We start from the raw sequence: 27,523 nt of genomic DNA on the forward strand, positions 1-27,523 counted from the left end.
AACAAGTTAAAGAACTTTGTGGGATTTTCTTGCCTTTATTAGTTTGTACTCTGCACTTGCCATTTGGGGCACACTTTCAATTTTGGTCTGTTCTGTCTGCCAGATTGCAATCCCTAAGACCCCAAATAAACACTGGGTTGTTTTACAGCCTCTTCTTGGTCAACAGAAAGAAGGAAGAAAGGAAGGGAGGAAAGGAGGGAAACAGGAAGGGGGAAATACTCACTGTTCATAACATTGTGACGGCTAGAAAACCATTTTCCATTCTTGGGAATCTAGTATAAGAAAACTTAAAAAAAATTTTTTAATCTTCATTGATTTTTGATAGAGAGACAGTGAAATCTGTATGTATTTTTGAGAGAGAGAGAGTGTGAGCTGGGGAGGAATAGAGAGAGGGAGACACAGAATCTGAAACAGGCTCCAGGCTCTGAGCTGTCAGCACGGAGCTCAAACTCATGAACCATGAGATCATGACCTGAGCTGAAGTCGGACACCTAACTGACTGAGCCACCCAGCGCTCTAAGAAAAGTTTTAAAAAGATTTTATATAAGCATCTAATGTAACATTGTGTGTCAACTATAAATCAATAAAAAGGTTTTTTTAATAAGAATTATGCTATGAGTTGAGACTTGTTCCAGTTTTAGAAAGCCTTTGGCACTGTGATTTATGATTGGGTAATTTAACTTCGTTTTGTCTTTTCCCCACTTGTTTCAAAAATAAATAAGAAAAAATGGTTAGAGAAAGGACCAGAGGAAGAAGCACGGACAACAAGAAAATTCTGTGTGTGCCCACACTAACTCTACCTAGTACTGCCTGCCATCTAATTAATAAATCTATGTTTAGCCCATTTTTGTGCCTGGAAGCAATAGTTTAACAACACTTCTTGCTTCACAGCCTATATTCAAAGCCCTGTCTCTTGTCTGCTTAGCATAAGTGCTATCTGAATTTTAAGCTCTTGACTCTTTGAACTCTTTAGTCACACTGTTTTCATAGTTTAAGTTCACAAATATAAGGTATTTATGTTCTGACAAGATAAATCCATTAAGGTGAAGGTGGGAAAAATTTTACTTAAAGCCACAGCCAAATGCAGTCACATGTAATTCTTACAGACACCAGAATGGTTTCCTTCTGCTATGCACTTGTGTGTGTGAAAACACATTGATGAGCCATTGGATGTGGATAAGGAGCCCCCAGAAAGTGGATAAGAAACGAAGAGAATAGACTTGTCCTAAATAATGAAGCTAAAAGTGTAGAATTTCAAGAAGCAACCCAATAAGAAGAGAAGAGAGCTCCCTGGTTAGATTGAGAGGAGGAACAGGGTGGCAAACAAGGGACTACAGAGGAGAGGAAAGTCTAAAATGCCCTGCAGAGGTGGTGGCTCACAGACTTTTCAAAACAGATATATCTAATAGGTTGTTTTTAACTTATGTGGCCTGAAATGCTGTGATGTCTTCCCTCCATTGTCTTCACCATCAGTAAAGAGACCCAGTGAAGACTTGAAACAGCAATGTTTTGGAGTGAAGTCTGTGGGCACATCCGTAATGTGACAGACGTTCGGTGCAGGGGTGATAGCAGAATTAACAGATGGTCCGGGGGGCTGCTGACCCCTGAAGAGACCTGATACAAATCTGTCTTTTCCCCACATTTACTATAAGGGAGTGATCCTTAGTTGGGGGAGGAGGGAAAGTCATGCTATAGAAAAAATGCATAATTTCATCCTGGTTTGAACGTATGTGGCTGGTACCATATCTGTGAAGGAAAGTTGATATTTGGTGGTCCATGTTCACTACATTTATAGGACATTTTGATGGTACTCTCATCATCGTTTCTGAAATGTAAAAATGTGTGAGAATCACAAGAAGTGGGTAGAGTTTTTAGAATGCAGATTTGTTTTTATAGAATACAGACGTGATATAGGTCAGGACTTGAGATTTCCTATTTTGAGTAAGATCCTAGGGGATGCCTTGAGGTATAAATGAGATAATATCTGTAAAGTGGCTATATATAATAGGTATTTAATAAACATGAAATATTTCTGTGTTTTAAAAACAATTTAAAGTTAGTTAAGAATATTTGAACTTGGGGCACCTAAGTGGCTCAGTCAGCTGAGTGTCCAACGGTCATGAGTTTGAGCCCTGCACTGACAGCTTGCAGCCTGCTTTGGATTCTCTGTCTCCCTCTCTCTCTGCCCCCACCCCCACGCATGCACACACACTCTCTCTCTTTCAAAAATAAATAAATCAACATTTAAAAAAAAAGAATATTTGGGGTGCCTAGGTGGCTCAGTTGGTTAAGTGTCCGACTCTTGATTTCGGCTCAAGTCATGATCTCACACTTGGTGAGTTCAAACCCTGCATGGGACTCTGCACTGACAGTGTGAGCCTGCTTGGGAGTCTCTTTCTTCTTTCTCTTCCCCTCCCCTGTTCATGCTCTCTCTCTGTTTCAAAATAAGTAAACTTTAAAAAAATGTTATTTGAAAAAGATTATTTGACTTTATGATGTTCCTTTCTTTTTTGAGATATAATCCACACTCCATAACAACTCAGTGATTATTGTTACATATTCATAAGTTTATGTAACCACCAATATTATGTAATTCCAGAGTATTTTCATTACCCCTCAAAAGAAATGCTGTACCTGTTAGCAGGATAATAATGATAATATTAATCTCATAAACAGCTTTGGAAATATAACCTGTTCCATTTTTTTTAGAAAGGTTGATGAAGAATTGGTGTTAATTTTTGTTTAAATGTTTGGTAGAGCACACCAGAAAAGTCATATAGTCCTGGCCTTGTCTTTGTGGGAAAAATTTTTTTTAACTGCAATGTCATCTCTATTTGTTTTAGGTCTATTCAAATTTTCTATTTCTTCTTGAGTCAGTTTCAGGAGTTTGTGTGTTTCTAGGAATGTGTTCATTTCATGTAAATAATCTAATTAGCTGTCATCTAATTGGCCATAGTATTCCCTTATGGGGTGTGTGTGTGTGTGTGTGTGTGTGTGTGTGTGTGTGTGTGTATGTGTGTGTGTGTGTGTATTAGTAATGTCCCTTCTTTCCTTCATGATTTTAGTACGTTGAGTCCTCTCTCCATCTTTATCTGACTCAAGGTTTTTCAATATTGTTGATTTTTTCCTAAGAAGTAACTGTTTGCTGTACTGTTTTTTCTCTATTGTTTTTCCTATTTTATTTATTTCCATTCTAACCTTTACTACTTCTTTTTTCTGTTTCCTTTGGATTTTTCTTGTTTTCAGTGTTTTAAGATGGAAAGTTAGATCATTTATCAGAGAAACTCTTTTTTAATATAGGCATTTGCAGCTATAAATATTCCCTAAGCACTGCTTTAGCTGCATCACATAACTTTTGGTGTTATGTTTTTCCATTCTTGTTAATCTCAAGATATTTTAAAATTTCTGCATGAGTCCTTTTTTGATCCATTGGTTATTTAAGAATGTGGTGTTTAATTTCCATAAATCCATTAATTTTTCAAATTTCCTTTTGTTCTTGACTTCTAATTTAATTTCATTTTGGTTGAAGAACACTTTGGCTGATTTAATCCTTTTAAATTTATTGACACTTGTTTAAGGCCTAACAGAAGGTCTATTCTAGAGAATGTTCCATATGCATTCGAGAAGAATATGTATTCTATTATCATTGCATAGAGTGTTCTATATATGTTCATGGGTTTTATTGCTGTACAAGTGTTATATTTTCTTATTGACTTCTGTCTAATTGTTCTGTTCATTATTGAAATTGGAGTATTATGGTCTTGAGTTATCATTGTTCAAATGTTCATTCCTGTATTCAATTCTAGTTTTTGTTTTATGTATTTTGGAGATTCTGTTTTTAGGTGTGTAAATGTTCATAATTGTTTTAACTTCTTGATGGATGGGCCTTTGCATCATCTTAAAATATCAAAATTTTTTCAAATTAAAATATCTAATTTTTATCTTATACTCTATTTTGTCTGTTTTAGTATACTCAGTCCAGCTCTCTTTTAGTTAGCATGGTATAGCTTTTGATATTCCCTTACTTTCAACTTATTTATGCCTTTGAAACTACAGTGTGTTTCTTACACAGAGCATAGAATTGGATCTCTTTTTTGCAGCTATTATGCCAATTTATGCCTTTTAATTGGAATGACCAATCTATTTACATTTAACATTAGTACTGATAAGGTAAATTTGTATCTACCATACTGCTATTTGTTTTCTATATATCTTCTGTCATTTTTTTTATCCTCTTTTCATCCATTACTTCCTTGTTTTGTTTACAGAGATATTTTGCATTGGAACATTTTAATTTCCTTGTATTTTTCTGCATCCATATGGTTCTATTCCTGCCCCACTCCTTGATGCTGTTATTGTCATATATACGATGTCTTTATATGCTTTATGACCATCAATACAGATTTATAATTACTGCTTTATGTCATTTCTTAAATTACATAGAATGAAAGAGTTATGAATAAAGAGTACATTCATATTGCCTTTTCTATTTACCTGTGTAGTTACCTTTACTGGTGCTTTTATACATGTGCATTTATCGTCTAGTGTTCTTTAACTTCAGGCTACAGGATTCTCTTTAGTATTTCTTGTAAGGAAGTCAGGCCTGCAACAAATTCTGTTGTTTGTATGGTTTTTAATCTAGAATTGTTCTAATTTCTACTTCAGTTTTGAAGGATAGTTTTGCTGGATTTAGAATTCTTGTCTGAGGGGCGCCTGGGTGGCGCAGTCGGTTAAGCGTCCGACTTCAGCCAGGTCACGATCTCGCGGTCCGTGAGTTCGAGCCCCAGGTCAGGCTCTGGGCTGATCGCTCGGAGCCTGGAGCCTGTTTCCGATTCTGTGTCTCCCTCTCTCTCTGCCCCTCCCCTGTTCATGCTCTGTCTCTCTCTGTCCCAAAAAAAAATAAAAACGTTGAAGAAAAAAAAAAAAAAAAAAAAGAATTCTTGTCTGACAGTCTTTTTCCTTCATTTCTTTGAATTTGAAGTGCTCTTTGAAATACATTTCATTCTTTGAACTCGAAATGTATTCAGTTTTTAGGTACTATGTTTAGTGCCTTTGGACTTTCATGATATCTGAGAATAAATCAGCTGTTATTCTTATCAGGCTTGCAGGTGTATGAGGCATCTTTTTTTTCTTTTGCTTCTTCCAAGATTCTCTGTCATTGTTTTTTGACAGGCTGATTACAATGTATCTAGTTATGATCTCTTTGAATTTGTCCTGTTTGTAGCTTGTTGAGTAGCTTGGATTTATACATTAATGTTTTTTCATCAAATATGGCCAGATTTTGGCCTTTATTACTTCAAATATTTTTCTACTTCTTTTTTTCTATCTTGTCCTTCTGGGAGTCCCATTATGCTTATTTAGTATATTCAGTGCTGTCCCATAGTGCCCTGAGGCTCTGTTAATTTTTCTTCCTTTTTGTTTTTTTGTTCCTTAAATGTGATAGTTTTAACTGACTTACACATTCATCTTTATAGCATTTCAAGTTTGAAGATTTTTTTCTTCCACCCACTTAAATCTGCTATTGAGCACCTCTAGTGAAATTTTCATTTCAATTTTTGTACTTTCCAGCTCAATAATTTTTGATTCTTTTTTATCATTTATGTTTCCTTTTTTTGTTTATCTATTTATTTTGAGAGAGAGAGGTGGGGAGGGGCAGAGAAAGAGGGAGAGAGAGAATCCCAAGCAGGCTTTGTGCTTTCAGTGCAGAGCCTGACAGGGGGCTCAAGCTCATAAACCTGAGCAGAAATCAAAAGTCGGATGCTTAACTGACTGAGCCACCCAGGTGCCCCTATCATTTACATTTTTTAGCGATACTCTCTAGTGAGACATAATTCTTATACAGTCATTTAGTTCTTTAGACATGGTTGCTTTTATATCTTTGAATATATTTAAAATAGCTTGATGAAAGTCTTTGTCTAGGAAGTCTAACACCTGGGCTTCCTAAGGGACAATTTATTTTGATTCTTTTTTTCCTGTGTATGGGTCATACATTTTTCCTATGCCTGTCTCACAATTTTTGGTTGAAAACTTGCATATTATATAATGTAACAACTCTGGAAATCAGATTCCCAACTCTCCCCAGTCCCTCCCACCCCCTCCCATCCCCACCCCCACCCCCTCCCACCCCCCGTATGGCTTGTGGTGATTGGTGTTTATAGTAGTTATAGCATAGTAGTAGTTACTGTTATTTGTTTGCTTAATGGCTTTTCTGGACTAATTCTGTAAACTCGTATGTGCTCACTGCAGTTTTTGCACAGTTAGCTTCATGGTTAAGCTAATGAGTTCACAGAGATTTCCTTAAACTTCTTAAAACACAAGTCTCCTGATTTTTGCCAAATGTTTTTGTGTATTGTGGGGCATGTCTTCAATGCTGTGGCAGTTTGTGACACTGCTCTCACCTCATTTCCTGCTTGTACAGAGCCTCAAGGTCTGCCAGAGGTGAAAACTTAGAGTCTTGTCAGGTCTTCTCTGAACATGTGCGCAGCGCTCTGTATGTGCATGGTCGTCTATATTCTGAGAACTACTTTGGAGTTTTCCAGAGCCCCTATGAGACACCTCATTCCCCTTTTAAGCTTTTTGTTTAGTTTATTAAGCTTTCCCCTTTTAAGCTTTCTGTTTAGTTTATTGTTTGCCCCAACTGTTATCCACTATAGGAGATAGCCACAAAGGGAAACAAATTCTCCTTATAGATTTTTAAACCAAATTGTGCTGGGGAAAAGGCTTTTCATACTGCATGAGCTCTGAACCATACGAAGTAAGCTCGGCCTTGTAATTAATTATTTCAGGGAACACCAAATGGGTCAAATAATGACAATTCTCTGGCAATGAGGCTTTCAAGGGACTTCAAGTGAATTTGGCCTCCTTCAGTCTCCTGGCTTCTACTGTGATTGCAGGCTATTGGTTTTCAAGGCTACTGTGGAGCTAGAGAAAGAAGGATGGAACTAGGACAGCCTTTCAATTCTTACCAAGATTCAGCCATTTTTATCTTGAATAAATGTTCTCCAGATTGCTGCTCTGATTTATTTCCAGAGTTCTAAAAAAAGTTGATTCTGACAATTTTTGCCAGTTTTATCATCATTTTTATAGAGGAAGGAATTTTCAGAGGTCCTTACTCCATCATATTGCTGACACTTAATATTTAATATCACTTTTAATATTTTTCTTGACCAAAAGAATTAAATACTTTGATATACAGAAGAAACCCTTGACTAGTATATAGATTATATTATTTTATAAGTCCTTAATATGTGAGTTCTCTAATATACAATGCAATGATCCATCAATAAGTTAGTGATAAAAAATGAGTCTAAGAAGTTACTAGACCTGTAAGTATTCCTGAGCTGATAAATGATCTATCATGTTTCACAGGGCCCATTTGTTACCCATTTATTATATTCATTATTTCAAACCAGTTGACCAAGCCACCAACACTAATAGAAAGGACTGAAAACATGGCCAGAAAAGACATGAGCTTAAAATCCCTGGTCCCAGCAGCACTGAAAGGAGTGGAAAAGATAATACTAAAGATTTGGAAGAAAAGTGTTTTGGGCTACATTAAGGCAATCTAAGACAAAGGCAGGATCAAAATCAGTCATCTTATTTCCACCCCACCTCCTCAGAGCAAAGAATGACAGTGGAGAAAGGATTTCTTTTTGTCATTTATAAATTTGTCCAAGGCAACAGTTTTCAAGGAATGGCCTAGTCACTACCCCTGGTTATGTGTACACGAGAGAGCATTTGTCTTCTGGTGGGAGAGAGATACCCAGCTAGAACAAAACAGTAAAGCTTGAACCAAATTATTAAATTTGTGGGAAAAAATGTTATATTTCATTTGGAAAATTTTTTGAAGAATGAGATTCATTTATCTTCTGTATCATTCAATATAAAGTTACCAGTAAAAATGGCAACTTTTCATTAATCACATCCATTGATAGTACTTGAGTGCTTTTTATTTTTTTAATTTTTAAAAATTTTTTAACATTTATTTATTTTTGAGAGACAGAGAGAGACAGAGCATGAGCAGGGGAGGGGCGGAGAGTGAGGGAGACACAGAATCCAAAGCAAGCTCCAGGCTCTGAGCTGTCAGCACAGAGCCTGACACGGGGCTGAAACCCACAACCGTGAGATCATGACCTGAGCCAAAGTTGGACATTTAACCAACTGAGCCACCCAGATGCCCCTTGAGTGCTTTTAAATACATGCACAATGTTTTAAAATTTACAAAACGTATTCACATTTGTTTTATGTTTTAGCATCACAATCACCCTGGAGTTAGGCAGTGCTTCCCACATTTTATGGACAATATAACTGAGATCCAGAGTCTCATAAAATTATTGGAGTAGTAAAGATTCCAGCCTCTGTTTCCCAACTATTTGCTCACTGAATTTTCCGCTGCCCATATCCTTGATCACATGAAAGAATAAAACAAATTACTGGTCACAATATCAGCTCTCCCTGTTGTTTTATGGACACATATTTTTCCAGATCCATCAAGTATTTGATACCTGTGTTTTCAGAAATGATATGTGACCTTTGGCTTAGCTTAACCAAAGTCTTTGTAACTCAGTTTAAGGCTTCTTTGAAAGCCCAGTGTGATGGACCAACTTTGATGTGCAGCATTCTCTTTCTCCTGGATGACACTTCTGACACCATGTCTGGAGACAAAAGAGGCCACGACTTTGTGATGTTCCACCTTCTCTCTGTCTCTCACACACACACGTTTTTAACATTAAAATGAAAGAAAGAAAGAAGACATGGCCATTTTTTTCCCATATGGAAAGGGAATTGCTTGGAGAATTTGAATGATGCAGGTTTGTCTGAAAGCTTTAAAGATGAAAGGTGTCACTTTTTACCCATTAGCCTGTAGAATGATGAGATCCTGAGTATACTTTGCTACTTCAAAGGGGCGCTGGAATACCGCTTCCAGGAAAGACTGCTTGAAAGTTGTTGTTTTTTTTTTTTTTTTTTTTTGTGCAGGAGGTGTAATTTCCTCCAGGGCCTTCCTTCAATACCCTGATAGATTGCTACAAAGTTTAGTGTTCACAAACTTTTTGATGTGACTTCTAAATCTTTCTGGGTTCCACTTGTAAATTCTAATATAGGACATGAGGTACCTTCTGTCATTCTTCAAGCCTAAATGGAATTTCTAGGGGTTAGAGTAGAGTTCTATCCTCTTGCTTAAAGATATATATACCTCAGCAATCAGAGAAGGTAAGGGTGCATTTGGAGTTCAAATTCAGGAAATGAAATCACGCTTTTCCTAAGAGCTATCTTGCTGCTTGGCCAGTCGTCCGGAGAAATCAGATGTGTGTCATGGAGAACCATTAGGAATGCTAATTGTAAGTTTACTTTTTTAAGACTTCCAGAGAGAGAAAGGACAACAGGCAGAGCAGTGTGTGGGGTGGCAACTTGTGTAATTATTTGCAAATCTGCCTTAAGGCAAGAAAGCACCAATATCTTCTGTTAGGTTTGCTTGCCAAGGGAATACTTCCTCACTAATTGAATATTTCCCAAGGAGATTATTTTTATCTTTACGTCATTCCCAAAGTGATGATTCTGAGATTTTGCCTCATGTTTTCTTTAATAGTTAAGCCGTTCACCATACATAGTGTTATTTTGGTCTTTAATATTATCCAGTGTAGTAGAAATTATAAATCGTTTCCATTTACAGTGATTCAAAGGAGGTCATAGTTGGGTGAATTTTCTTATTCCAGTCCCTCGTGGAGAATTTCTCATGAAAGCAACCATCAGCATTGCAGTTGGCCGCCATTCTAAACTCCCCTAGTCTGCTTCTGAAGCAAAGCTGGCTCTTCTCCCAAAGTGCAGTGGAAGCCAGTTGGCCTGGTTAGTCTCTCAGGGGGTCAACTTTGCATTTCACAACTCTGAGAAATTCCTCTGGGGACACAAGCCCAAAGAATTATCTGTTTTCACTATTTGCCTCTTCCTTGTGTTTGGAATCTAATCACCACTGTTCTGTATATGGTTTTCTCCGTCCATTCATGTAATCCCATTCCAATTCCACCTTATTCCCTAGATACTTAACACAAAATCTGTGCTCATACCTTCCCTTACTTCCTTACATATATCAGTCCACACACACACACACACACACACACACACACACACACACACAGCCTAAGCACAAGCATGCACAAACACAATCATTGGTCAGATGTGTCAGTCGAATGTTCAAGAAGTCTGTAGTCACAAGACACGACATCATTCTTACATCCCAGCATTAATTAAAAATAATGATTTTTGAGAACTTAGGTTGAAAAATAAAATGAATGTTACCCAAACTCCCAAGAAAGGCAACAAAAACCTTCATATGGTTTTGTGTGTTTTATAAATTATATGGGATCATACCCATGGTTTTAAAGGATTTACTGTGATACAGTTTTATGGCTTCTAAATTCTAAAATCCCCTGTGTTAAGCTAACTAGAATTTGAAGGATATTTTGTCAAATTCAGATATGCTTTTGGTAACATCCCTGTGGAATTCCAATGTTTGTTCACTGTTTTTCACAGGCACTGAAGATTAGGAGATAGCTTTAATACATACTTCCCATGTAAAAAGGAAGCATAAATCTATAAGACCTGTTACCACTCTCATTTTAGCTAATAATTATTAGCATATGCACATTCTTAAGATGCCAAAAAGAGAGCTATAAATTTATGTCAACATTAGTGTTGAACCTTACCCGAGATGTGTGTTCCTAGAAAACAATAACACTTAAAAAAACCATCCCCACAATTTGGGTTTTCAAAAATCCCTTCTTCCTTTTATGTTCCAAGAAATGGCTTATCACCAAGAACCACCCTTCCCCATATGACTTAGACAAGACTCCTTGTGAACTCCTTCTCGTGACTCCCATAAGATTCACAGATGACCCCTTGGTTTACCTGCGATGAGTTCAAACACAGACCTTTCTTCCTTCTCCTGAACTTGCTGCAAAGGGCAAATCTAAACCTTCCAGCCTCTTGTTCTTTGTCTCGTGAATGATAACCTAAGACTAGGTCTGTCCCCCTAAAACCAGACAGACACAAAGATTAACATTTCCTGGTCAGTTGACTAAGACTTCATCTAATTGCAAAAAAAAAATTCCAACTGTAAATCACTCTTTATCCCTCCCAATGAAAGTCAAAGAGACATTCTGACTTTGGATCTGGGGTGCTCCCCTTACTGCAACTGACTAAATAAAATCAGTTTGCTTACTTATTTCTCTCTCTCTCTCTTTTGGCATCAGTGATGCTGACTGTAACTACAACTCAATTCAGATCATTCCAAACAAAACTCTAGAGCCAGTTGATAACTTCATCACCAAGCAGTGTTTGAGTAATCTTTTTTTCCCTTTACTGTCTGTATTCAGCTGCAGCACTGCACACAGGCATGGTTACGTACATAATATAAACATACCCTTGTAATTTTGTTGACCTCTGTTTAAAATCAGGAATTGTCCTCCACCAAATGGTAAAACTTTCAAAGGCAAGATTAAGAGCAGGTTTTCTAAGTTTCAAAACCTCTTGGAGTATCTATTTCACAAGGGGTAAGCACTGTTAGCCTCTTCGCTTTTAGTTGGTATTTTTTCTAAATAAACTAGATGGTGTTTTCCTTCCTTCTTTTTCAATTTATAAGCCCCAAACTAGTTTTGGCTTCTTGCGATATCCTTTCTTAGAGACAAAACAGATGGGCCAAACCTGCTATGAGTTATTAATACTTATTCATGATAATTTTGTGGGTTTCCTTTTTTTAAAATGTCTTATGTTTTTACTTAAATTCTAGTTAGTCAATATACAGTGTAATATTAGCTTCAGGAGTAGAATTTAGTGATTCGTAACTTACACGTAACACCCATCGCTGATCACAACAAGTGCCCTCCTTACTGCCCATCACCCACCTAGCTCCTCCCCACTCACCTCCCCTACAGCAACCCTCAGTTTATTCTCTGTAGTTAAGAGTCTCTTTGATGGTTTGCCTCCCTCTCTCTCTCTTTTTAAATTTTCCATTATGTTTGTGTGTTTGGTTTCTTAAATTCCACATATGAGTGAAATCATATGGTATTTATCTTTCTCTGACTGACTTATGTCACTTAGCATAATACATTCTACCTCCATCCACTTCATGGTAAATGGCAGGATTTAATTCTTTTTTACGGTTGAGTAATATTCCATTATATATATATTATATACATATATATATATATATATATATATATATATATATATATATATAATATATCCACTTCTTATCCACTCATCAGTCAATAGACATTTGGGCTCTTGCCATAATTTAGCTATTGTTGCTAATGCTGCTATAAACATTGGGGTATAATGTGCCCTTCAAATCAGTATTTCCATATCCTTTGGGTAAATACCTACAAGTGTATTGCTGGGTTGTAGGATGATTCTATTTTTAACCTTTTGAGGAGACTCCGTGCTGTTTTCCAGAGCAGTTGCACCAGTTTGCATGAAGAGGTCGTGCAGTATGTGTGCTGCATGGTGCACAATGGAGGGAATAAATGTACATTTGTCACCTGGGCCTAGGGCCAGTGCTGCTGCACAATGCCTTTTTGCTCATCCTGAAGCTTACACACCCCACTAAGATCCAGCTTATTAGTGGCAACAGCACAGTGCCAAACTCCTGTAAATATCTTCAGCAAACTTGCTGGAAAAGATGGGCTCCTCAGATAATGCTGCACTGAGGCAAACTGCATGTTTGTGAAATAAGAATACTAGCTACTGTTTTTGAGCTGCCTACCTCCTGTCTGTCAACCATTACACTGGGCACATCACAGGGGACATTTTTCAGCTGAATGAACAGATGAAAGTCCAAATCAAGTCTGTCTGACTTGATTTCTGCTTTTTCCTTTACTAATGACTGTATCTACATCAAGAATTCATTTTGGGACCTGATACAGAAAGTAAGAGATATATTGTGGAACACTCAAAAACCAGGGTGGCGCCTGGGTGGCTCAGTCGGTCAAGTGTCCTACTTCGGCTCAGGTCATGATCTCACAGTTCACAAGTTTGAACCCTGAGTCGGGCTCTGTACTGACAGCTCAGAGCCTGGAGCCTGCTTCCGATTCTGTGTCTTCCTCTCTCTCTGCCCCTCTCCCACTCTCTCTCTCTCTCTCTCTCTCAAAAATAAATAAAATTTTTTTAAAAATCTTAATAGACTACCAGTAATCCTCAGAAGAGATTGTGGGGGAAAAATAACTCTAAATTCATGCTTTCATCTTAATATTCTGTCAGATAAAGCAAGAAGTTAGGCCCATGCTGAGCACATCAAGCTATTGTGACCCAAGGTCTCAGGGGCTTGGTGCCAAGGCTGTCTGTCCTCAGGTGTCTGTCTGTGGAACAGCTCATGAGAAAGTCCCTATAGTGCAGACATGAGGTAAACCAGTGGAGAATTGTGGAAAATTATCTGATTGTTTTCTCTCTCTATAGGTTATGAAAATTTCATCCCCAAATCTAAGGAAGCAGAATGTAAATTTCTAGCAAGCACAGGTGAGATGAAGCCAAAGCATTATTTATACAAACACGAACTCACAGCCAACTCTTCCTGAATGTAGCTGCATTAGGTTTCTTACAGATAATGAAGTTTGAGACACAGATATTTTCTTCCTCCATTATAAAAAAGCATTTCAGGGAGTTGGCTTTCTACACTGCATGTCTTCTACACTTGCAGCTTAACTTAACCTGATCTGGGAGTAGTGAGAGGCATGTGAACTGCCAAATGAAATCTTTTTTGGAGTCCGGAGATGGGAAGAGAGAGAACAGGAATCCACCACCTTTTGTTTCTGAACAGGCTGAGAAGACATTTTCTTGGATCTTTCCAAGGCCCCAGGTTGCCCATGGCTGTTGCTTGATCAATGAATTGTCAAAGCAAACTTCCATCCACCAGTCTTCCAATTTTAGATCCAATAAAGTGATTTCAAAAGAATAGAGTTGTACAGTGAAATGGTCTAAGAAAAATCCACCTATACCAATATTTGGGGAAAAATACTAGGGCTAAAAGGGCAAACATTGATGAAGGATCGTAAACTAGATAAGACAAACATTAATGGCAACTTTGAGTGCAAGAGTAATGTTCCATGTTGGTACCCCAAAATATAGGCAGTTTGGATTTAGTGCAAAAAAAAATATATATATATATATGGTAAACATCTCACTATGACACTATGACACTCAGATCCTTCAACACTAAGTTTCTAGTTCATTTTCTACTTCTGCTTCTCCTCTATGGTTACTCTACATTCCAACTGGACTCAACACCATATGGTGGCTTCATGCATTCTTGGCATGGCGGATGCTTAAACTGCCCTCTGCTGCCACTCTCCACTTTCACCATCTTGACTTGTGATTCCTGTGGTTTGTGTGCCTATCCCAATCCAGTGAAGCCCGGCCAAACATGAGGAGCCCCATGTTGAACCCTCCAGCAGACTCCTCTCACCATATCAGTAGGCTCCTCTTGCTTTGAACTCAGAGCACAGGTTCTGCCAAAGAAATCTTCACAAAAATCCTCCCTTGATCTACAATGTGTTGCGCCATCTCCCCCGTTCTTAGTTAACCCGTTTTGAAATGTTGGCATTGTCCTCTGGCAACTCCCACTGAAATTTCACATCTATTTTATCTTAGTGCCTCATTCAACACTTCGAATTTCACACCCTGGTATTCAGTGTTTCCTGATTTGTGAGAGTGCAGTTAGGTGACCTTCTAAATACCTTAACTCTGAATGTGGATACAATAATCTTTTTGGACTAGGACAGAGTAGCAACTGGCATTCTCCCCTTTTACACTTTGTGTCTTGTGTGCTCTGTAGAATTCATGAATTTTAGTGTTTGTTTTATGATAACGGGATGTAATGCTCAAATCCTTGGAGTCAGGATGTTGTCAACAGGCACACCCACCTGGATGTGGTTTCTGAGAGACTACATAAGTCATGTATTTTGTTTATTGTCAGTCTCTCCCACTGAGATAGAAGTTCCGTGACCGTAGGGAGCTTTTGTTATCTGCTGTATATTCCATGGCTGCCACCAAGTTAGTGAAAGGTGTATATAGTTAACGATCTAAGAACAAAGGGTGAAAATATGGGAAGGCAGATTGTTGGCTTTTGTAATAATGTATCCTCTCTGCAGGCTGGGTCAGTAAGTGGTGTCTTGTCTAGAGAAGACCACTAGATCCGGATGACTGTTGGGCTGGGACACTTTGGGAGACGACACAGTGAGGGTGTTTGGCCACCAAGTTCGTGTCCAGCCTTGTGGTTCTGAAGATAGGCCTTTCCCAAAGACTTTACAGCGGAGGGAACCCAAGATGATGATAATGTGCCATGAATGAAGACAACTAATTAAAGTTGGAGTATGAAAGATAAGGAGTCAGAGATGGCACTGACACTCCCAGCTTCGGTAATTTAGTGCCACTGAAAGGAAAAAACGAAGTTCAGCACAAATGCTGGTTTGTGGGCAAACTTGAAGCAACGGTCATCAATCCTGAGTTTAATGGGTTAGTGGGATCACACAGGAGACATCCAGAAGGTGATTATATTCAGGCAGATATGGAGCTCAGGAGAGGCTGAGGTATGTCATGCCTATTTATGAGAAAAATCCACACCCCTCTCTATAGGAAGATATCTGAAAATGATGCTTTCTTATTTCTAATTTTTTTTAATGTTTACTAAAAACATTAGAGGCAGAATGCGAGAAAGACTGTGAGAGACAGAGCGTGAGCCGGGGAGAGGCAGAGAGAAAGGGAGACACAGAATCTGAAGCAGGCTTCAGGCTCTGAGCTGTCAGCACAGAGCCTGACGCGGGGCTCGAACTCACAAACTGTGAGATCCTGACCTGAGCCGAAGGCGGCTGCTCAGCTGATTGAGCCACCCAGGCGCCCCTGAAAATGATGCTTGAGAGACACCACAGGTGAATAGATCATTTAGTTATACAATTTCATATAATTATATAGAATGTAGGTATCAGAGTTTCATTTCACAAGTGAGAAAACAGGAGCCCAGAGTGACTTTATTGCTTCTCAGGGCCAGAGGTCTGACTTGAATCCCTGTCCTCAGTCTGAGTGTGAAGCTCTTTTCTCCAGTATTTTGCTTCAGAGAACTGCGAGCCACTGGAACAGGACTCCTCCTTACCATAGGACAGACTAGCTGGTTGCGTATTGGCAGAGTGCCCACTATTTGCCCTTGACTCAGGTGTGGACACACCCCCTCCCCAATTCCAGTTCCAGGGCTTACCCCCTGCTACCAGGAAGCCTCACAATAAAATTGCAAGTTAAGGAGGACTACATCTATCAAACTTTCTTGAGTGGGCTGGTACAACGTACTCCCAGGTACAAGGCCATCATAGCACTGGGCTCCCCCCTTCCCTCCTCCCAGTGATGATGTTCACTGTGAGAGGAGCTAATGGGTAGTCAAGTGCAATGGCTTGGGATCTGGGAGAAAATGAGCTCAACAGGGAACCATGAATAAGTTGTTAAAGCTAAGTGGAAATGAGAAGCAGAGGGAATTTGTAGAGGCGGCTGAAGAAGGCGTTAGGGAGCACCCAGACAACACGGGGTGAATGCAGTGAGTTTCCGGAGAGCATCTATCCAGCTGCAGCATTACAGCACCCCTTTTTGTACACTGTACAAAGAAGGGAGTGGTTACTGGAATGCTGGGGGAGCCAGTGTGCTAGGAGCGTTTTCTGGAAAAGTAATTTCCTGTCTCATATAGCTGACAACAGCACCGGCTACACTTTCACAACGTTTCGTGTGAAAGCTAAGTTTTATTTGCTATATGGGAAAGGCTGGCCAATAACTGCCCAGCACCCACAGAAGGTAGACATTGGGTCAGTTTTTCACTTAACAAGACTGTGCCTTGCATTGGAAAGCTGAAGGAATACAGATTCAAGGGTTGTGATATATATTTTTTTCACTTGCAATTTTTGGAACCATAATTCAGCACTACTGGATTCGGGCACGTTCTAGCAAACTGAAACTCAAAAGCTTTCCTATGGGGAAAGTCTCAATGTTGTGAGTGAGAGAGGTGACAGCCACGTTACTGCCATCGAAAATAATTTATTAACCGTGTCTGTGCAAAATACTCTGGTAGGCACCAAATCCCGGGGGGTGGTTCCCGTTTCAATGCATCCTCTGCTCTCTGCAGTCTTTTCCGTGTACTGTTCGGCTCTCCACCTGCGAATAAAATGGATACCTTGAAAACTTCATCTTTGTGGAGGCTGTATCGGTACACGAGAACGCTGGTTCCAGCATCGGCGCCAATCCTACACAGCTGGGGAGGTGTATCAGGAGCCTGCCATCCTCAACTTCTCATTCTCGGAGCTTGTAAATAAAAACATCTTTCCAGTTTCCACTTTAGACCAGGAAATCCGGGGAGCGTTGACAAGCAAGGTTTTGCATCATCAGCATAAAGCACGCTGAGGCTGCCTCTCTATCCCTTCCTTTCTTTCCCTCCCAGTCCCCCGGTTCCCCCAGGCAGGTCCCACACTGCACCTGAGATACAGGTACACAGGCGCCTCGCCACCCAAGGTAAGGAACCCGCAACACAATTTTGGGTATCGACCCAAATCCTTCTAAATTTTACCTCTCACAGTCAGTTGCCATGTGACGTGTGTGCGTGTGCTTTCGGCTACGTTTAAAGACAATACTTTGTTTTCTACGGTAAGTTGTCCTAAATCGGCTTGGAGACATCTGCCAGGTCTAACCGCGCAAAGGTCGTCTGCTTCACCAGCATCTCTCAGAGGAACTCGGAGGAAAGGTGGCTCTCCATCCAGCAGCACCCGCCATCAGGCTGGGGAGTGCAGACAACCTCCCACGCGCTCGGGCCCAGCTCCCTCGCCCCACAGCGTCAGTCTGACCCCATCGGATCCGTTCCGGAGACGGGCTCACGATCTGTCGGGAGGTGCTTTTGCCACACACTTCCAAGTGGGGGTTTGCTAGGATCATTTATTTCTCTCGTGCACATTAAGAAACCACCATTAGGTGTTGGTGGGAGGCGCCACTCTGCCTGAAGCCCAGCCCGTCCGCGGCGGCTCGGCGCACACCGCACCCGCCCGGCTGCCAGAGCTCGCCTGGAGCCACCTCCGGCCGGAGATCCGCGTCGTCCGGGATCCCCGACGCGGTCTCCGGCTTCACCTCCGCAAGCGTGACCCGGCAGCGGCGCCGGGGACCGATTTCGAATCCTCTGCGGCTCGCGCGCGGGTCTCCCTCTGCGGCGGGTCCGACAGCACCCGCCGCGGACTCCCCGAACGCCCCAGGCCCCGGGCTCGCGGCGGCGACGGCGCAGCTCGCTGGAGTTTGACTCTCGGGCGGCGGCGCGGAGCCGCGGGCGGCGGCGGGAGCGAGGCGAGCCCGGCCGCTCGCCCTCCGCGCTGCGCTCGGATTGGTCTCTCCCAGAGAGTGCTGGCCGAGGGTTGGCTGCGGGCCGGCTGAAGAACAGGTGCACCTTGCCGCCCGGGCTCGCGGAGCAGCCGCCGAGAAACTCGGCGCGCCGGGCCGGGCGAGCGGCGGCGGCGGCGGCCAGGACGGCCCCCTGTGTCGGAATGCGGCTTTCCGGCGCCTGGCATCCCGCGGCCGGCCGGCTCGGCCCCTGAAGGCGGCCGAGGCCCAGCGGCGGCGCGGGCGGGCGCCCCGGGGAGCGGGCCGGGCGCGGCGCCCCGAGGATGCCGGCGCGGCTGGGGCGCAGGCAGGCGGCGGGCAGCGGCGGCAGCAGCAGCAGCAGCAGCAGCAGCGGCGGCGGCGGCGGCGGCAGTAGCGGCAGCAGCAACAGCAACAGCAGGCGCGGGGCCCCGGCGCGCAGGAGGCCGCTTGGCGGGCTGCAGAGGCGCCCAGCCGCTCCCTGACCGGCCGGCGGCGCCGGGGGCCAGTCTCGCCCCTCTTCCGCGCTCCTCGCCGCCCCCTCCCCGGCCCGCGTCCCCTCCCCCGCTCCTCTCCTCCCCGCCCGCCGCCCGCCTCTCGGGGGGAGGGGCGTGGGGGCAGGGAGCCGATTTGCATGCGGCCGCCGCGGCCGCTGCCTGCGCCCGAGCCCGCCGCCGCCGCCGCCGCCGCCGCCGGAGCCCGCGCCCGCGCCCGGCCCGCGCGGCCCCATGCCTCTGGCGCGGCCCTCGGGGGGGCGAAGGTGAAGACCGGCTCCTAGGATGAGTGAAGGTGCGGCCGCTGCCTCGCCACCTGGAGCCGCTTCGGCAGCCGCCGCCTCGGCCGAGGAGGGCACCGCGGCGGCTGCGGCGGCGGCAGCGGCGGGCGGGGGCCCGGACGGCGGCGGCGAAGGGGCGGCCGAGCCCCCCCGGGAGTTACGCTGTAGCGACTGCATCGTGTGGAACCGGCAGCAGACGTGGCTGTGCGTGGTGCCTCTGTTCATCGGCTTCATCGGCCTGGGGCTCAGCCTCATGCTCCTCAAATGGATCGTGGTGGGCTCCGTCAAGGAATACGTGCCCACCGACCTGGTGGACTCCAAGGGGATGGGCCAGGACCCCTTCTTCCTCTCCAAGCCCAGCTCGTTCCCCAAGGCCATGGAGACCACCACCACGACCACTTCCACTGCGTCCCCCGCCACCCCCTCCGCCGGCGGCGCCGCCTCTTCCAGGACGCCCAACCGGATTAGCACCCGCCTGACGACCATCACGCGGGCGCCCACTCGCTTTCCCGGACACCGGGTGCCCATCCGGGCCAGCCCGCGCTCCACCACCGCACGAAACACTGCGGCCCCCCCGACGGTCCTGTCCACTACGGCCCCCTTCTTCAGTAGCAGCACGCCGGGCTCCCGACCCCCGGTGCCAGGAACCCCCAGCACCCAGGCAATGCCCTCCTGGCCCACTGCGGCATACGCTACCTCCTCCTACCTTCATGATTCCACTCCGTCCTGGACCCTGTCTCCCTTTCAGGATGCGGCCACCCCCTCCTCCTCCTCCTCCTCCTCCTCCTCGTCTTCCTCCTCCTCTGCCACCACCGCGCCAGAAACGAGCACCAGCCCCAAATTTCGTAAGTGTACACCTGGTCTGAACTCTGATTTACTACTGAGTTTCCGTTTTGCCCTCCTGCTGTCTTTGCTCCCCGCCGCCTGTCTTCTAGCATCCTCCACCCTTCATCCTATTTCAGGTTTGGAGCAGTGAATGAGATAGTTAAAACTGGCCACAAGGGAGGAGAAAGGTGCAGGTCTGTTCAGGGTCAGTGTTGGGGGGGGGGTGGAGGTGTGGGGGGGGCGCTCTAGGAAGCGGAGGGAGGTTGTCAAGCTCCACCCGGCCTACTTCAGCGGGTCCCAGATGAGAACAGATCTCTTCAAAGGGTTAACGCGAGGGCGATCTCTGCTCACTGCAGACCTGCTGGTGAGCTCCCGGATCCGGCTCCTATTGAGAGCTGGGGCGGGAGGGTGGGCCTTCCCAAAAGCACTGAGCCCTTTCCCTGCCCGTAGGAAGGCGAGAAAGAAAAGCACATGCAAATTGACCGACGCTAAACCACAAAGGGAAGTTGTGTCCATGTGGGTGGGTGTGTGTGTGTGGATGGGGGGGGGGGGGGGTGATATTTGATGGAAATGTCGATAGAACGAACCTGTAGGACTACTAGCCGCCCTGACCCGGGCAGGGACCAGGAAGGGTTAATTAGAAGCCATTGGGGGAGGTAGGGAAAGGAGGCGATCCATGGCGGAGGGCTAAACCGATCCCACTCTGCCCATGGCCTTTGCAAGGTGTAGAGATTGATTCTTTGGCCTCCCAGAGTGAGTTAAGTAGGGGGAAATGGGAAGGGAGCCCTGCGGAGCTACCGCCTCTAGGGTCCTGACGGAGGAGGAGTTTTTTCAGCGCTGTGAAGCATTTGCTTTTGTTCGTTTCCCAGGGGTGGGGTGTGAACCTCATCTCCCCTCCCTCTGTGCCAGAAAAATATAAGGAATGGGATAGTTCTCTGCACTCCAGGGGAGAACGTCCAGCCCTTTTGAAACCGGTCACTCTGTGAATGTGGCCTCTTCAACCACGGGGCGATTGCTGCCCATACTGGCCAGTTCACCTCAAGAGTGATAGATCCCTATTTATTCGTGTAGATGGTGTATCTCTTCTCTGTATCTTTTCAAATGTTTTGTGTGACTAATTGACCTCCCACCCCACCCCCCACCTTGCTCTTATTCTAAGGAAATTTTAGAAAGCTTTTCAATCTGACTGTTGATTAGGATATGGGAAACAGTTTGCAACCTGTGAAGGTTATTTAGGACAAACCCCTAGCCTGCCGGTTCAAGTTCTGTGCAAGCCCGTTCTTCAAAAACTGCCTGGCTATACTCTCTTTCCATCATATTTCTGTTTTGAGCTATAACATCTGGAGAGGAAAGGAAGAGGGCTCATCATTTTCTCTTCAGTAGAAATACCTGGGATGCTTTCAGTCATCTGGAAGTTCATTTTCCTGACCTGTGCTCTCACCCTGGGTGTTATTTAACACTTGAAACTTTTACAGAAGGGATTTAGTGTGTTTGTGGATAAGGTCCAGGAGAAAAATTCCTTAATATCCGTACTCTGGGGGAGAAAATAAGCTAAAGATAAACTGGGAGTCAGGGAGAAGAGGGGAAGGAGGGGATCTGCCACAAACCAGAATGGCAGTCAAACCGGTAACCTGCTGCTTCCCTCTCCTTTGGCTGAAGCAATCATTTTTGAGAGCATGTTTTCCAAGGAGGTGTTTGGAGGCTTCTCTCAGGAAATCTAGCTTGAGTTTTGTGGAGCATAAAGGACGTGCAAGTGTATGTGTGAACGTGCTCAGTGGTTTGAAAATATATACGTGTGTATCCGGAAGACCTCGGATTTTTATCTTTCGGTGCAGTTGGTACGGATAATGGAGTGTGGGTGTACTTCCCAACTGTGGATGTGTGTGTGTATGTGGTGTGCCGGTGGAGGGGGGGGGAGTCTTGCACCTGGGCGGGGGGGATATTTCATGTTCTTCCTCAGTTGATTTCCTTGCATCCCATTTCGGAGGTCTTTAAAGAAAAGGCCAAGGTAATTATTTCTACCCCTCCATGCTCCTTTTCTACATTTTGTAGAAGGGAATGGCAGCCTGTTTAATAAGTAATGATTATTGACAAGGCTCTCAGCCCCAAGGAAAAGGGAGGGGGTGGAGAATCTGTAAATGGTGTCAGTGTTTGCTTAGACATATAAGCAGTGTTTGTTTTATGTGTATCTGAGGTCCAGCTCTTGGCTCTTTTTAAACCTTCAATAAGGAGTTGAATTAAGGGATAAAACACAAGTATGCAAATCCAATAGAAACTGACCTGGTTTGCATATATCAACAAGGGAAATTTTAATGAAAGAAAGATTATGTTGTTTCCGTTAAGGATGAATTTAACTAGATAGGTTTTTATGGTAATTTAAAGAAAAGGACAGTTTATTTTATTTTATTTTTTGGTCCAAGATTGTAAGATTATTAACAAAAGGATATAAGGATTTTTTGAGGGATTATTAGCACTGCTACTGTGGGCTGAAGAATAGCCTGAATATCTTGCATTTTATTTTTCATTTGTTTTGATTATGTTACTAAAGTTCCCAGGAGAGAAATTCCCCTTTTTCCTACTTTCCTGCCTTTAGACTTCAGTAGATTTTTGGGGTTTTTTTCCTTCCTTCCTTCCTTCCTTCCTTCCTTCCTTCCTTCCTTCCTTCCTTCCTTCCTTCCCTCCTTCCCTCCTTCCCTCTCTCCCTCCCTCCCTCCCTCCCTGCTTTTTCCTCTTGTTTTAGTGAAAGTCATGAATTGTGTTGTAGCACCTGAGGACAGCTAAGGACAGGGCTCTGGTTTTTCAAGACTAAGTCACAAATTCTTTAATGGCCAGGGTCCTTGCTCTTGAATTGAACATCTCAGGGCTTACAGAATGAATGTCTCTGTGTTCCTGTTAGGTCAGTCAGTAGGATTCTGTCTGTAAAGGCAACACAGATCTTTGGAGGAAAAAAGCCTGGTTCACTTTAGAATCAACACATTTGCTGATGGGTAGTAGGCAAAACAAAAGCTGTTTTTGTTATGGGGCAGGCTCAGTTTAGAAGACTCTAATTTTCTGTAGGATCAAAGATGAAGAAAGATTGAATTTAAAACACGGAGGGAGAGGAAGGGCTTGACGTTGACTAGTCTCTTGTTCCCCTCCAACCTTTAGACCATGAGCTGGACCAAAACTTTGTTCAGTGTTACTGGGGTCTCTTGGGTTCCCGGTTGGTTGTCCGGGATTTGCTTTAGGCTCAGATGTTTTAGAAACAAATATTTTAAATGTATTGCCACTAGATTATTTCATCAAAACATCCCTGAAGCATTTTACCTCTGAAAGTTTTGATTAGTTCACAGATTTTTCAAGCCCAAAGGAGATTTACTACAGACAGTAGAACAGTGATTTTGACTAGTGTACAAACAGCCTTTTAACAGCACATTGAATTCTATTTTTAGACCTGAAACTTATATGTAGAATGTTGTCAATACAAGTCTGGATTGTTATTTTACTCAGCAGGAAGCACTGTTTTCACAGTTAAAAGTCCAGAGTCATTGGCTAAATTCAAATACAAAGAACCACTTTTAATTGGTTAGTTTTTGGGTCCTGTTTGGAAGGTGTATAGTATTTACAGTAAGTAAGATCACAAATCTCAAATAGTGTAGTTAGTGAAGAGATAAATGTAAAATGTATCCTTGATGTGTAAACATGCTATATGGGTAATTTTAATATAACCAAGTCTATTTAAGTAAAACTTTACCTAATCATACCTGTTGTGATTTTGAAGACTGCCATTGATAACAGAGTATCTTCCTGTCTGTTCTTTTAGAAACATTTAGTCTTTCAGTAAGAGTACTCTTAGTTGTTTGTAGCAGCCTTAGGTATAATTTGTTTAAATGAAGTTTCTCCTACTTATTGTCTTTTGTACACATGAATTGAATCCTTCAGAGGAACTCCAACAGAGCAGGTGTGGGCCCCAGTCATGTGCAGTAGCCAATGTGAGAGGATTAGGAGCTCGAGGTCAGTATTTCTTATGAAATCCAATTGAGAACTTTTTTAGGAGCACGTGCTGCAACCTGAGTATGCTTTGAATTCGTTGGCCTTAGTATAAGATTATGAGACTTTTCTGCTTTAATCAGTTACACTGTATGTTTTGCCCTTTGGACAACTTATGTTGTGCTTCATCATCCTCACACACACAAGAAACACAGGGCAGGGGCAGGTGTGGGCATAGAATTGGCAAAGCTCTTTCTAGAGCCATTTTTAGTTTGGTCTTAAGACAGGGTGGTTTAAGCCTTCCTCCTCAGTTCCCCATGACTGAGATAAGGGGTTGGGAATGCTGTTACTAATTGAAAGTACCTTTTGCAGGGTTGATGGATGAATCCAGCCACCTTTTGTATTTGTGCTATGTTTCCTGGATAGCCTTTTTTGAACACGGTGTTCAACCACAAACTCATCAGAAAGGGAAAAACCTCAGCAGATAAATGATAGAAGCTGGTTTGTGGGGACTTCTCTCTGTTACTAAAGAAACCAACTTTCTAAATCCAAGCTGGGCCAGAAGCAAGAGTACTGGGGCAGAGTGTGAACACAGTGCCGTCCTGGGAGGTCCGGCGTGCAGATGAACAGGACCTCTCTTCCCTTGGGAATACTTCCCCCAGCTCTTCCTCCTCTCCACACCACAATGAGAAGGAGACAGATTTTCAACTTGCTTCTTTTGTAGAAATTCTTTCCTCATAGCCTCTGGTATCCAGTGCCAAGTGTATCTTGATATTCTATCTGGGATGTTGAAAATGGAACATGAAAGTTGGCCCTGAAATATATAAGAACAAGGGAAGAGCCATAAATCTAAGCCTGTAAAAGGCATTTGAATTGCTTGTAAATAGAACGGAAATTCATTTTTCTCCCTTTGAGTCTGTTTTTATCATTAGACTTTTGTGTTGGGTGAGGCAGAGCCATACTGGGTTGACAAATACCACTGAGACATTTTGAGATCCCAGAAGTTTTTCTTGTCTATACTCAGAAAAGCATTTCCTCCCGAACCATATACATATTGAAAGGGCCAGGGAATACCCTTGTTTAAAGTCTTGTTATATCTGGATGAAAACATACCAAAGTAGGTGTTTTGTATTTGTGTAATTATTAATGGAAGTTTTAGGATAGATTCTTAGTTTGATTTTCCATCTTTGCCACTGTTTCATTAGGACTTCTCTTATTCCTGTTGAATAATGGCTCTTTTGAAGATTCCTTACAGACTTCTGATTTTTTTTAATCCCTTTATTTCTTAGATTATAGTATAAACAGTAGTCTTTAAAATTTTTCTTTGGTATTCTTAACATCTCCGGGTCATTTCAAGTTGTTATAGAAGTCAGCCTTCCAGGTAAGATGATGTTAGATTAAGTTGATGTAGAAAGTTAAGAAAAGAAGTCTACTCATTTATGCAGTTGAGTTAGTAAACTGTCTTGGTGCGTTATTTATTTATTTATAGTTTATTTTGAGAGAGTGTGAGTGGGGGATGGGCAGAGAGAGTGAGAAAGCAAGAGAAGGAGAGAGAATCCCAAACAGACTCTGAAGTGTCATCACAGAACCCAGTGCAGGGCTTGAACTCACAAACTGTGAGATCAATACCTGAGCCCAAGTCAGATGCTCAACTGACTGAGCCACACCCTTTGCGCCCTTTGTGCTTTATTTTTTAAATGTAGAAAAAATTTTAAGGATTCCAAAAACTCAGCTGAAGCCTCATGGCCATTTATTGTTCCACAAAAATTGGTATACAAATCATACAAATTTTGACTTGTATGTGGAATCGCTTGTTGTGTGATTCCACAAAACAATGGTACAGTTGAACACGATGACATCATGTTATTTATTGAACATCAGTTTGGGGCATCACAATGCTGGTAGTTAATTGGTTAATTTAAGAAGTCTAGAAAAGTAATAGTTTAAGAAGCAGAGAGTTAAAATAAAGCTTTCTCACACATGTTGATCTAGGGGCAGAGCTTTTTCTTGAAGATATGTCGATAAGTTTGAGCGTTAGCATCTGTTTCTTTTCCTTGCTTTTCTTTTCTTTTTTCATAAACTGTACCTCTCATTACCTCTTTCTTCTTTGAAGACACTGGTGGAGGAATCTGAACCAGATGGTGTATGGGCATTATACTATTTTCCTTGCCCTGGGTATCTTTTCTAGTCTTCGTGCCCATGCAATTCAAATAACTTTTATTTTATTTTATTTTTTTGCAAACAACTCACCATTTGGAGTTTCTACAAAGCATTCAACTATGTTTCAATAGAAACTAGAGTTCTGTTTCATTTCCACAATCATATGTCCGTGGCTTCCAACAAATTTAAGTCAATTGCGTAATTACAGTAAGAGCTACTGGCGTAAACAGGTTTGTTGCCCCGGCTGCCCCAAAAGTTGGTCACAGAGGTGTGTGTGCTTCTTGGAGCTTCCCTGGTGGCCTTTTCCACCAGACAGGAGGGCCCAACAGGGTTCATCTCGCTGGACGGGTGGTGACAGTCAGCTGGCTAAGCGGAGCTAGGTTAAGAAAGTGACTACTTCTCGAGATTTTTGTGACGGTGACAAAGATTTGCATTAACAAAAACAAAAGCAAAACCCATAGCCTTAAATCTAGTGATAAGTCTGCAACCTCAAAGAACCATTGTTCTCTGAACCTTAACTTCCTTTACTGGGATAATGAGGGTCATGATAATTACCTGCCTCGTATACCACTTGTAAAAGGGTATGTAAGCTGCAAAACGCTCTACTGTTTACATGTCCAGAGAAATGGGAAGTGGATAGACTGGGTATTTTCCTCCAAGAACACATCAGGCTGTTGAATTCAGTTGAGATATTGGAGCTAGTTTGCTACCTAGCTTGAGGGATATTTTATCACAATGAGAGATTATTGTTCTTGTATGCCCTTGGATCTTTCTGTATTCCTCTCGGATACCCTGGCACACACAGTAGAATATGGTGTGGAAATCTACCTCAAATCACCTTGGAAATTTTGTTTATTCCACAAACTGGAGCGAGCCCACCATTTCTCACCCTTTGCTTGGTGCGCTTTTTTTAATACGCTTATTTTGGACATGCATTTATCAAAGAGAGGAACTGAAGTTTGGGGGGTGGGATATGAGTGAGATTGTTGGGTTATCTGGAAACCTGAAATCTACAGAAATCTTTAGGTTTCTTGATGAAAGAAAAAATGCCCTATGCCTCTCTTTGTTTCCATTCCCACACTGTCTTGTTGTCATTGAGTCTTTGGAGTTTGGAGAGAACTTCAGTAAAAACAGGCGATCTCTGCATTGCATTCTGTTCCCCTCTTTTCTTAGAAGTTACTGTGAATTAAGCCCAGAGGATTGATAGGTTGCTCGGATCCATCAAAGAGCTCTTTTAGATGTATACCTTTGCACTTTGGGGAACTTTACTGTTAGCATTTTGAAAACATCTGGTCCTGTGTTTGTTGGAAACGTAATCCTCAATTACATTTCAAAGTTTACTTTTTTGTTACAAGCTTTTATTTTTCAAGACAGGTTGGTGCATGTAAGTAAATCATAGGTTTTGCCATTCCCAGGCATGAAAAGAGATGAGTCAGA

At 42.7% G+C, this 27,523-nt stretch overlaps 1 protein-coding gene across 10 annotated transcripts in view; it reads left to right on the forward strand.

Annotated features, from left to right (window-relative positions):
• The first annotated feature begins 19,121 nt into the window (after nt 1-19,121).
• Nucleotides 19,122-27,523, forward strand: part of NRG3 (neuregulin 3) — a 1,064,827-nt gene continuing 1,056,425 nt past the window's right edge. For all 10 annotated transcript variants that reach the window (XM_086680146.1, XM_086680151.1, XM_086680147.1 and 7 more), the window contains exon 1: nt 19,122-19,977. In XM_086680146.1, coding sequence (XP_086536272.1) covers nt 19,137-19,977 — 841 coding nt within the window. In that variant the 5' untranslated portion in view covers nt 19,122-19,136. The remainder of the gene's footprint in view (nt 19,978-27,523) is intronic.

The sequence above is a fragment of the Puma concolor genome, chromosome D2 (genome assembly GCF_028749965.1).
Source record: "Puma concolor isolate L17-30 chromosome D2, mPumCon1.1.hap2, whole genome shotgun sequence".
Classification (NCBI taxonomy): Eukaryota; Metazoa; Chordata; class Mammalia; order Carnivora; family Felidae; genus Puma; species Puma concolor.